The 12582-nt window shown below is 42.4% G+C and overlaps 1 protein-coding gene across 1 annotated transcript in view; it reads left to right on the forward strand.

Annotated features, from left to right (window-relative positions):
* TGFBR3 (transforming growth factor beta receptor 3) overlaps positions 1–12582 on the forward strand; it is a 124165-nt gene that overhangs the window by 75036 nt on the left and 36547 nt on the right. Inside the window, exons 6-8 of the mRNA XM_023509879.1 lie at positions 5649–5838; positions 8465–8793; positions 9206–9358. Coding sequence (XP_023365647.1) covers positions 5649–5838; positions 8465–8793; positions 9206–9358 — 672 coding nt within the window. The remainder of the gene's footprint in view (positions 1–5648; positions 5839–8464; positions 8794–9205; positions 9359–12582) is intronic.

A 12582-nucleotide genomic window follows, 5' to 3' on the forward strand; every position in this document is an offset into this window, starting at 1 on the left:
TTCCCTAAGCCTTAGGAAAGTATACTGCAGCCTATTCCCTAAGCCTTAGGAAAGTATACTGCAGCCTATTCCCTAAGCCTTCTGTTTAATGAAGGCAATGTACTTACCAGGCTTAGCTGGTTGGCATGATAGGTAAACAGTAGCTGGTTTCCTGAAAAGTTGAATGTTGAAGTTTGGTAAAATAAATCTTATCTCAAATATGTTTAGGGACTATCTGTTTGGCAAAATACTGGAGTGAATTATATTGGAAGTTAAAAAAAAATCCTTCTCTCCATTTTTAAAAATAATCACGTATTTAGCATATCTTGTGGGTTCAAATTTTTATTAGTTGTCTTTTCTATTTTGAGACAAGAGTGTCGCGTAGTTGTCCTGGGGTTGAGTGCTGTAGTGTCATAGCTCACAGCAACCTCAAAAATGTAGGCTCTACAAGTGCAATCAGTGTAACCTGGTTTCTTATGCCCTCAATGAATCCCCAACTATAAAAAAAAATGGAATTAATTAACTAAAAATAAAAAACTTAGGTTCAAGCAGTCCTCTTGCCTCAGCCTCCCCGGTAGCTGGGACTATAGGGGAATGCCACAACGCTCTGCTAGTTTTTCTATTTTCAGTAGAGATGAGGTCTCGCTCTTGCTCAGGCCAATTCAAACTTCTGAACTCAAACAATCTACCTGCCTCAGCCTCCCAGAGTACTAGGATTACAGGCGTGAGCCACCATGCCTGACATATGAGTTATCTTTCTTAAGAAATAAAATAAAAAATTGACCAGGCCAGGTGTGGTGGCTTACATCTGTAATCCTAGTACTCTGCGAGGCTGAGATGGGAGGATCCTTTCAGCTCAAGAATTCAAGGCCAGGGCAGTCCCTGTGGCTCAAAGGAGTGGGGCACTGGCCCCATATGCTGGAGGTGGTGGGTTCAAACCCAGCCCCAGCCAAAAACTGCAAAAAAAAAAAAAAAAAGAATTCAAGGTCAACATGAACAAGAGCAAGAACCAATTTCTACTAAAAATACAAAAATTAGCCAGGCATTATGGTGGATACTTGCAGTTCCAGTTACTCCTCTGGAGGCTGAGGCAAGAGGATGGCTTGAACCCAAGAGTTTGAGATTGCTGTGAGGCAGGCTGATGCCATGGCTCTCTACTCAGGGTGACAGAATGAGACTCTGTCTCTAAATAAATAAATAAACAAATACATAATAAAAATAAGTCCAGGCATGGTGGCTCATGCCTTTAATCCTAGGACTCTGGGAGGCTGAGATGTGTAGATTGCCTGAGTTCAAGCATTCAAGACGAGCCTAAACAAGAGTGAGACCCCATCTCTGCTAAAAATAGAACAACTAGCCAGGCATCATGGTCAGCACTTATAATCTCAGCTACTCAGGAGGCTAGGCAAGAGGATCACTTGAGCCAAGAGTTCAAGGATGCTGTGAGCTGTGACAGCACAGCACTCTACCGAGGGCAACGGTGACACTCAGTCTCAAGAAAAAAAAATAAAATAAATACAATTTAAAATGTGGCAATTTCTCTTTTAGTACTTGAATTGAATCAACTGGAGTAGGTTTTATGATTTCTACATTTCAGGAGAGGGATGTCTTTGGTTTAGATATACTATTCATCCGTTCAGGGCACCTTCCATGTGATACCACAGTGAGCAAAGCCAACAGCTCCCAGCAAAAACATGTAAAAAGTACTCACCAGGGGCAGCAGGCAAAACCATGAGCACACACATCTTAATTTTAAAATAATCATGTCTAGTTCCTGTGGGTATATTTTTCTTTAAACTTTGAGAGGATCCCAATGTGCCATCATGTGTAACGGTGATACATTAATTTGGGGTGGAGCCCAAAGCCCAGCCGTGGTTGTCGAACGTCAGAGTTGTTTTGATTGCCTTCCCTAGCATGGCATGGGGCGTGTTGGTGACCTGGGATGTCTGCTGCCTTTGCTGCCTGGCACAGCAACCAAATGTTTTTAATTTCAGAATAACAAAAACAGGAAAAGGAATCATGCTTTGAAAGGCAAAAACACACAGTGCATTTTAATTCCCTGCCGGAGTTCTTGTGTAAATATTCTTTCGCCCTGACCCTTTAGTGCCTCTTTCTGTCCCTGAGCGTGTGTGCCGGGTCTGTGGCAGTCCTGGAGTTTGCTTGGAATGTCCCCATCTCTCACATGAATCAGAGTGGCTAGAAATGAGATGGCTCATCCCAGTGCAAGGTCTGTTTATATTCCTCTCCTTGGCTGGACTCCTGTTCCAGGCCAATTTTGGACAATGCATGACAACATTACTTAACAATTAGGTAATGTTTCACGATGTTCTTTTTTCTTCTCCCCGTCGGTTTCATGCTTTGTGACTTCTCCACTCCCTGTTTCAGTTGTGAATTCTGACTGTGCTATGAGGGAAAGGTACCTGTTCTTGCAAAGGTGTGAATTAGGAAGGGGGAAATGGTTTATGGAGACCTGTTTCTGGCATTTCCTCTACTTTGGCAGAGCGTAGAGAATCTTGGCTTTCCGGACTGGACTAGATCTAAATCCCATCTCTACTTGTCATTATTCCCAGTAGATATTGGGATAGCTCACCGTGGGATGATAACTCATCGTGAGAGTTATTATGAGGTTTAGCTGAATTTATTCACTTATTCATTCATTTATTTGACAACTACTGTATTTGTTGAGGGCCTGCAGGGTATTTCATCTAAAGCTGTAGACACGACGGGCACATAGCCGGCACATGGAGGTCTCAGTTAATGTGCTACTTTTGTGAGTCTCAGCTTCTCCTTCTCTAAAAAAGGAATAGTAACATCTTATATTCTGGAGGGGAATTAAGATAATACATGTAAAGCTCTCAGCATGGCGCCGGGCATAATAAAGGGGGTTCATCTGCCTTCCATAAGGAACCCCTGAAGAGTATGTCTATAAGAACAACAGAGCACTTCTCCAAACTAGGTGAAAACAAAGAAAGATGTCTACTAGGGACATTACAAGGAACCTGATGGAGTAAATTTAGAGAAGAGAACCATTAAACGCGGGTGGCTCGTGCATGTGTGCTGCGGGTAGAGGTGTCCACATTGCCTTGTCCAGCTCTGGCTCTTCCCTCAGGTCCATGATGGACTGTGCATAATCACTTTCTTGGTAGGAAGAACCTTCAAAGCACAATAGATGGAGTAAACTTGTTAAAAGTTTTCTCCTACATTATTTCATGTGGCCTCAGGACTTCAAGGTAGTTGAGGGCCAGTTTGTTCTTAGAAAAGAACATTTTTAAAGTCCTAGTGGGAAGATGCACCATACCCTCTGGCCAACCCTTTCCCTCAACACCCTCTCCCCTGTACCATCAGTTTTGACGCAAATATTGGGGGACGTGGAGGCATTTAGACTTTTTACCTAGCTCATCACCTTGCACGAGGATGTGGCTGCAAAACCTGATGATGGTATTTGGAGACCTCTTTGAACACCCTCATTTAGAACAGCTCCACTAAAATTGGAAAAAGGCTGGAGACTCCCAGAAATACAGGGTGAGGAATTTGGTGAATTCTGGGAACCACCTCACCTGCCATTGTCCCAAGCCTTGCTGCTCTGCACATGTAAAGATGGATGTCTAGCTTTTTACTTTCTGAGGGATCATCACTACGAGATGTATGGCACCTGGATTTAATGTGGAAAGGTGTAAACAGATCATTCTGTATTGGTACAGAAGGACAGGTGGAAGTTATGATGATAGGATTCTGGAAATACAATATTTTCTCAGCTGTTAAACAACATAAAAAACTAGGGCAGATGAGGCCAAGCAGTATCGTTTAGGCCAGTGGTGTGATTCCAGCCAATCCAGACGACATGCTGCTTCTAAAGGCTGGAAGAAGCTGTGTCTAAGAAACTGACTAAATGAGTAAAAAGTTCTAAGAACAAATTGGATCCTTCTTTACCTCATTCTACTTTCCTTCCTTCCCTTTCTTCCTCCCTTCCTTACTGCGAGTTGGAATAAGAGTTAAAGTATTCTGAATCTGTTGAACTGAGTTTACAAATGGCTGCAGGACTTGGTTAAAGCTCTGTCTGGTTCCTTTGTGCGCAGTTGTTGTGACTGGTAAATCTGGCAGTTTTCCGACAAATAAGCACTTTGAGTAATAGGAAAATGTACGAGGTGAGATCCTTTAAGCTTTGAATTGAAATGTGTGTCTTCAGCCAATATCCCACAACCAAACAGGCCAAGAGGAACTTAGAGTCTGTAAATCTTTTATGGTTTTGCAGTGGGAAAGGATTAATATTTAGTCATGTTAGGGGCAAACAGAATGGGAAACAAATGAAGAATTTCGGAAAAAATGCTGCATGTATGCAGGAGAAAATCATTGGGCATGGAAATTAAAGTGATTTTCATACAGCGTGAAAATGGCCTAATCTGCGTGCTGGAAGGGCTTGCCAACCCTGTCGGAGCAGTTGTTGAAAATCTGTTGCCTTCTCTTTGGGGGTCCCCACTGCAGCATTCAGCTCCCTCACCCTCCGACAAGATCAGCACTGTGAGAGTCAGCAGGTGGTATAGAAGTTGACCTTCCAAGTCCATTTGTATACTTTTGGAAAATATTTCTATCATTTTGATTTTCTAACTAATTATCCAGTAAAACCTAATCTTATGACCAACTTGTATTACTGGATAAAATATTGACATTTAGAGGCATGGCAACCTAGATTAATTACTATTTAGAACATAAAATGTCAGTATATTCAGTTAATAGAATTGGCAAGTGAATACAATTCTAGGATTGCTAAATTGATCATAAATTATAGATGAGATGTAAACATTGGTTGTTTCATCAAGTTGAATTTAATAGTTTGATCTTTACACTGAAATACAGTCACACACCACATAATGATGTTTTGGTCAACAGTAGGTTGCATATATTACAGTGGTCCCATAAGGTGATGCTACTATCTTTTCATTGTACCTTTTCTATGTTTAGATATGTAAGGAAGACAAGTACCTGCCATGTGTTACAGTTGCAAAAGTATTCAGCACAGTAACAGGCTGTTCAGGCTTGTGGCCTGGAGCACTAGGCTATACCTTACAGACTAGGCGTACAGTAGGTTATACTGTTTAGGTTCGTGTAAGTACACTCTGGGATGGTCACACGATGAAATTGACTAATGACACATCACCCAGAACATATCCCTGTCACTAATTGATACATAACTTGTACTAGATTGTGTCACTTTTCATTTAAATCCAGGAGTGCAGGAAGTAGAAGGATGGGCATTTTTGAGCAGTGTACCAGGTACATTTGTATACTTCCTACATAATTTTAAATAGAAATAAGAGGAGAAAGTTTGTCATACATTTTTGGTGTGGGTGTTAATAATTTAAACATTACACTAACTCTGTGGTTACAGACTAGGTGTACTCAGTATCTAGCTACTTACATGATGTTGTATTATTTTTATCAACATAAGACCCAAATGGTATGATCAGACATTTTGCATCAGTGTTTCTTAATCTGCTATTAAAGGTTTTCACATCAGTTTTCTTAGCCCTAGGAAAATAGAGATCAAAAGAATAAATAATTCCCTCACATATAATGTAGAATTTATTTTTGTTTCGGATATTAATCGTTATTATCATGTAAAACACTGTTGAATCTGAGACTCATGAGTAAAATTTTGCTGTTATCTTCAGGCTCCCAACAGTATTGGCTTTGGGAAAGAGAGTGAAAGATCCATGACAATGACCAAATCGATAAGAGATGACATTCCTTCAACCCAGGGGAAGCTGATCAGGTGGGCTTTGGACAATGGCTATAGTCCAGTCACATCGTACACAATGGCTCCTGTGGCTAATAGATTTCACCTTCAGCTTGACAACAATGGTAAGTGCCATGTTTTCTTCAGTTGTGTAAAAAATATCCCCCAAATGAAACTTTACAGTGGGGAGCTCTCATTTCATTTTATAGGGTATTATTTTTCTATTTAATAATTTGTATGACTGCTTTTTATTAGAAGGCTTAAAATTATCTAGAATTATGATAGATTCTTTTAGGGAAACTGTATTTTATTTTATTTTATTTTTTGAGACAGAGTCCCACTGTGTTGCCCTCAGTAGAGCGCTGTGGCATCACAGCTCACAGCAACCTCAAACTCTTGGGCTTAAGCGATTCTCTTGCCTCAGCCTCCCAAGTAGCTGGGACTATAGGCACCCACCACAATGCCTGGCTATTTTTTGTTGCAGTTGTCATTGTTGGTTAGCTGGCCCAGCTGGCATCGAACTCACCAACTTCAGTGTATGTGGCTGGTGCTATAACCAATGTACTATGGGCACGGAGCCAGGAAACTGTCTTTAATATAGCTTTTCAGTAGTTGGTTGTGTATCAGAGAATATTGTTATAGATCATCTTTAGCATAATTACATTAGTTCTCTCTCTCTGTCTGGCATCCAATGACTATTTATGACTGAGAATACAGACAGTTAAGACCACAGGAAAAAAGGCCACAGTCAGAGGCTGAATCTTATAGGAAAGTGGTCCTGAGGACTCACACTTGGGCTTTCTTACCCAGAGTGCAGGCGGGAGTTACTGTTTGATGGAACAGAAGTCAAAAACTTAATACCTTTTTGAATGAGCCTAATAAAGTTTTCTTATCTCCAGACCTGTTTGTTCCCCACCCCATGGTATCACTGCTGAGCATAATGCTGACAGAATAAAGATCGGGAGTACAGGCCGAAATCCTCACTCTGCCATTTATTCGCTGTTTGGGGAGAAGTCACTTAATCCCTTAGCCTCAGATTCCTCTCCTGCAATAGGGAGAAAATATTAGTAGGACCTACCTTAACAGGGTTGTTGTAAAGATTTTTGTTAAAAAATAAATGTAAAATTCTTGTGGTGTGACTTCTTTTGAACCCACACAGTTGTGACATCTCTTTTAAAGAGTTATATTGAGAGATCACGCCCACTTGTCAGCTTCACTTCTGGCTGTCACTGAGATGGATTTGACCTCAGACATACATCTGTTGGCTTTAGATAGTGGATGTAGAGAAGACCAGGGAAATTATTACAGTAGAACCTCTGTAAGTCGACCACCCAAGGGACTATAACAAACTGGTCAACACATGGAAGTGGTCAACATAAGGAACGAGATCTACTGTCCTGATACGTACATGTGGTGCACGTCCAGTCTATGAAAATTAGGTCAACTTAAGGAGGTGGTTAACTATGGACATTCTACTGTATTTCTTTTAAATTGTTGAAAATACGACAGAATACTCAATATCAATTATATGGAAATCTGTCTCTTCCTTTAAAAGCAGTAAGTGAGCTGAAGTAGCTCTTTCTTTTCTTTTCCCTATAGGGACTAGGTTGTAAAAGGCTAAGGTGCTCAGAGACTTGTTAGAATTTAGTAGTTAAAAAGAAGACAGTGAATAATAATCTAAAAATCACAACACTGTTTTCAGACCTCTTTAGAGAAACTGTTTGAAATAATTCTAGATTTAAGGAAAGTATTTCAATGGCATTTGAAGGGAAGAATGTTGCCCCAATAACTTCGTTGAATCACGGATTTTTATAGCTTGTAGGGCCCTAGAAATCTTCGACCCCAATGCTTCTCCACCTTGTAATTACACAGAGAGCTTAAAACATAGTAATGATTGGGTCCCACCCCAGAAAGTCTGAGTTTTAATTGGCTTGGAGTGTAACCCGGGCATAGGGATATTTTTAAAAGCTCTCAAAGTGATTTTAAAACATTAAAAAAATTATTATGGGTACCTATAATTGTGTATTGTAGGGTACATGTGATGTTTTGATATAGGCATATAATATGAATGAATCAAATCAGGGTAATTGGGATATCCATTATCTTAGGCATTTATTATTTTTTTAAGTTAGGAACATTCCAATTCCACTCTTTCAGCTATTTTAAACCATACCCTCACTTATTATTGATTATGGCCACTTGGTTATGCTATCAAATGCTGTTCATTTTATCTCTGTACTTTATCTAATCATCCCTACTTGATCCTCCCTTCCCCGATACCTTTTCCAGCCACTCTTAGCCATCATTCTGCTCTGTCCCCATGAGATCGTTGTTTTCATATTTAGGTCCCACGTATGAGTGAGAAGACGCGGGACTTGCCTTTCTGTGCTCGGCTTATTTCACTTAACACAGTGTTCTCCAGTTCCATCCGTGTTGTTGCAGATGGCAGGATTTCATTCCTTTTTGTAGCTATATAATATTCTATAGAGTACATCAAACGATTTTAATGTACAACAAAAGTTGAGAGCCACTGATTAATTCCAAGCCTTTTATTTAAAAAGTTGGGAAATGGTGGCACAGAGAAGTAAGCCACTTGCCCAGAGCTACTCAGCTAGTTAGAGAGAGCGTCAGGATGAGAGGTCAGCCCTCCAGACTCCTAATTGCTTTTGCACCTGCCCATTGTGTGCGAATGGCTGCTGTTCCGCCTCTGATGATAGTGATCTGCTGAAGCTCTTCCTTCTGTCACCCCAGAGGAGATGAGAGATGAGGAAGTTCACACCATCCCTCCTGAGCTGCAGATCCTGCTGGACCCTGGCGCCCTGCCTGCCCTGCAGAACCCACCTGTCCGGCCAGGGGGAGGCCGAATTGGAGGCCTCCCGTTTCCTTTCCCTGATATCTCCCAGAGAGGCTGGAAGGAAGGGGGAGAAGATGGCCGGCCGAAGGACCCTGTCATCCCCAGCATACAGCTGTTTCCTGGCCCCCGAGAGCCGGAAGAGGTGCAAGGGAGGATGGATGTTGCCCTGTCAGTCAAATGTGACAACGAGAAGATGATCGTGGCTGTAGAAAAAGATTCTTTTCAGGTCAGTGCAGTCTCTTACGGGAGAGAGGCGAGGCCGCCTCCTTTGCGCCTTTCCCAAGTCTGCGTCCATCATCTCCTCCTATCTCTTTCACTTCTGACCTCCAGAGACTCGATTCTGTTTTCTCAGTTGGATGGTCCTACTTCCCTTTGGCAGTGATTCTCGCCAGTTCCTGTTGTTCTCAGCAAGGGGAGGTTCCAGATCCTTGTGTGTCAATATTTTGCTACTGAATTTCCAAGGCTAATAAACATAGTACTTGGGCTGTTGAGAGGTGGGTGGCTGGGAAGAGGTGATGGGGGGGCGTGATGCAGGCCTCCGGCAGCCTTCGACCGGAAGCCCTGGTGGCAGGAGTTAACTGTGTCTCAGAGAACCGCACGTGGGCTCCCCAGTATGTCTCTGGTGGTTGTTGTTTCAGGCCAATGGCTACTCAGGGATGGAACTCACCTTGTTGGATCCTACCTGCAAGGCCAGGATGAATGGCACCCACTTCATTTTGGAGTCTCCCCTAAACGGCTGTGGTACTCGGCACCGGCGGTCAGCCCCTGATGGTGTGGTTTACTATAACTCGGTGAGTGTTCTCTAGAGCAAAGTTTCAGCTTTTGCCAGAGCCTTGCCACATATTACTTCAGAATGGGTTTTAACATTTCTATGAAAATGAAGAGGGGATACCACAAGCCTCAACAAATCCAAGTGTCACTTCTGAACAAACAGGGTATTCTTTGACCTGCAACTCTTTTGTTTTATTTGCATTATTGGTGAGTTTTTTTGTTTGTTTGTTTTGTTTTTTTAAGACAGAGTCTAACTTGGTGACCCTGGGCAGAGTACCATAGCATCATAGCTCACAGCAACCTCAAACTCCTGGGTTCAAGTGATCCTCTTGCCTCAGCCTCCCAAGTAGCTGGGACTATAGGCACCTGCTACAATGCCCGGCTATTTGGGGGTGCGGGGGTGGGACAGAGTCTCAAGCTGTTGCCCTGGGTATATTGCTATGGCACAGCTCACAGCAACCTCCAACTCTTGGGCTTAAGCAATTCTCTTGCCTCAATCTCCCAAGTAGCTGGAACTACAGGCACTCGCCACAATGCCCAGCTATTTTTTTTTTTTTTTGTAGGTTTTGGCTGGGGCTGGGTTTGAACCCACCACCTCTGGTATATGGGGCCAGTGCTCTACTCCTTTGAGCCACAGGTGCTGCCCTACCCAGCTATTTTTGTTTTTGTTGTTGTTGTTGTTGCAGTTATCCTTGTTGTTTTAGCTGGCCTGGACCAGGTTCAAACCTGCCAGCCTTGGTGTATATGGCTGGCAGCCTACCCATTGAGCTACAGGTGCTGCCCAATGCCCAGCTATTTTTTAGATTTCTTGCTATAGCTCAGGCTGCTCTTGAACTTATGAGCTCAGGCAATCCACCCGTCTCAGTCTCCCAAGTGTTGAGATTATAGGTGTGAGCCACAGTCCCTGGCCGTATTGGTGAGTTCTTGAAAGGCGTTGGGAGGCCCTGTTTTCTCTGCTGGAGTTGTGGTGATGTTACCCACCCTTTCCTTTCATCTCCTGATGGCACAATTCACTGGCAACGTGATTATGACTGCTGTCTGTGGTCTAACTGCCCTGGTCCTTATGGGGTTATAACCCAAGGCTTTGAGCTATGTGAGCACCTCTGCTCAACCAAGCTGACCAGACACAGGGTCTGTCTGGCCTTATTTGAGTCTTACCCAGAAGTAGGAGGACTTCTCTCTCCCTCATGAATAAAGATCAAAAAAAAGAATTTAAAATCTTAAAAAGGGGCTTTTAAGAAAGTAGTTAGTCGTCTCTTCACCTCTAAGAAAGACCTGAAATTGAAGAAAATCTCCTATTTTTAAGTTACCTGGAGAAAGAGTGCACGAATTTTCCCCAGTGATAATCTAGTGCAACAGCTAACCTTCACTTTCCAGAAATCCTCCTTGTCAGTTCATCTGTATGGTTTCAGATCAAACCCGTTCTCTTAGAAATAGAAACCAGGCAGTGACTATTAAAGGAATTTGAAACATGAAATCTCAAAAGAACTTCCAAGTGCTAATTTTGAAGTTGGGTTGGAATTCTGTTGGTACAAACGAGACTGAGAGATCCCTGTGTCCACCTTTGACACGACGGGTGTGTGTGTGTCCCAGCTTTGACAAGGGGTGGGGTGGGCTGAGGCTACAGCTTCTTTCCTCTGCCAGCCACCTGATCTGCTTGGCCTGACCAGAGAAGGGAGGCTGGCAGGCAGGGGCTCCAGTGAGTGAGGTTCCTGCAGACAGCAGCCCTCCTGTGAGTCCACATTTATTGCTCCTCAGAGAATCTTAGCATGTTGGGGCTGGAAGGAACCCTAAGAAGAGCTCATTCAACTTCCTCATTTCACAGGTTAGGAAACTGAACTCCAGGGAGTTGAAAGACTTGCTTAGATTTGAGAGTCTACTTAATGGCGGAGCCTGGACTGAATCCAGCTTCCTGCCCTTCGTCCACTAATCTTCCCTTGACACCAGACTGACCCAGCTAATCTCCCTTTGCTACTTGAATAATTTATTAATCTTTGACTTCCTATTAATTATGACACTAATTTTTTCGCATTTATCCAGTTTTTCCATAGATAATGAAAGTCATAGATTAGTGACAAACTTAATTTTGGCATTTTCAAACTGGTATCCAAGTTAACACTAATAGGAGGTTATAATAATGTGTTGAGTAAAAAATACGTTGGTTGCCTCTGGAAAGAAAGGCATATTATGACCTCTGAAAGTCCCCTTTTTCTCATTTTTCATATTTCTTTCATGAGAAAGTGGCTCACCCTTATAATTCTAGTACTCTGAGAGGCTGAGGCAGGAGGATCCCTTGAACTCAGGAGTATGAGACTAGACCCTGTCTTTACTAAAAATAGAAAAACTAGCCGGGCATAGTGGTGCATGCCAATAATCTCATCTACTCAGAAGCTGAGGCAAGAGAATTACCTGAGCCTAAGAGTGTGAGGTTGCTGTGAGCTATGATGACACCACGGCATTCTGCCCAAGGCGACAGAGGAAGACTCTGTCTCAAAAAAAAAATAAATAAATAAAAGCCAGGGGGGTGATGATAATTTCAACCAAAGTTAAGATAGATTTTCCTTGAATAAAACACAACATTCTTTTCTGCATCCATACACCATACAGAAAGATGTTAGGGGAAGAAATGGGCAAAACATGGAGGAATGTTGGAGCAAAGATGAGCAGATTGGCTCCATAGTGAAGGTCTTTCATTTGAGTTAGATAGCTTGCTTCTAACTCAAGCTATATTTCTTTTCTTCTCTTTTTATTTCCTCTGAATTTTTTAGAGATAGAGTATCACTCTGTCACCCAGGTTAGAGTTTTAGGGTATTATCATCTGCAGACGTGAACTCCTGGGCTCAAGAGATACCCCTACCTCAGCCTCCCAAGTATCTAGGATTGCTGGTGTGGCCACCACACCCAGTTAATTATTATTATTTTTTTTTTTTTGCAGTTTTTGGCCAGGGCCAGGTTTGAACCCACCACCTCCAGTATATGGGTTGGCGCCCTACTCCTTTGAGCCACAGGCACCAGCCCAGTTAATTTTTTTTATTTTTATAAAGATGAGGTCTGGCTTTGTTGCCCAGGCTAGTCTCTAACTCCTGGGCTCAAGCAGCCTCCCAAAGTGCAGGATTTGGGAGCTGCCATGTATGGCCATCAGACCAAATTTTCCACAAGTTGTAAATGATACAAATTATAAAAGCTCATGGCAATAGCCAACTCTTAGTATTTCTTTTCTTTTCTTTTTTTTTTTTTTTTTTTT

The sequence above is a fragment of the Otolemur garnettii genome, unplaced genomic scaffold, assembly GCF_000181295.1.
Source record: "Otolemur garnettii isolate 467f Iridium unplaced genomic scaffold, OtoGar3 scaffold00010, whole genome shotgun sequence".
Classification (NCBI taxonomy): domain Eukaryota; kingdom Metazoa; phylum Chordata; class Mammalia; order Primates; family Galagidae; genus Otolemur; species Otolemur garnettii.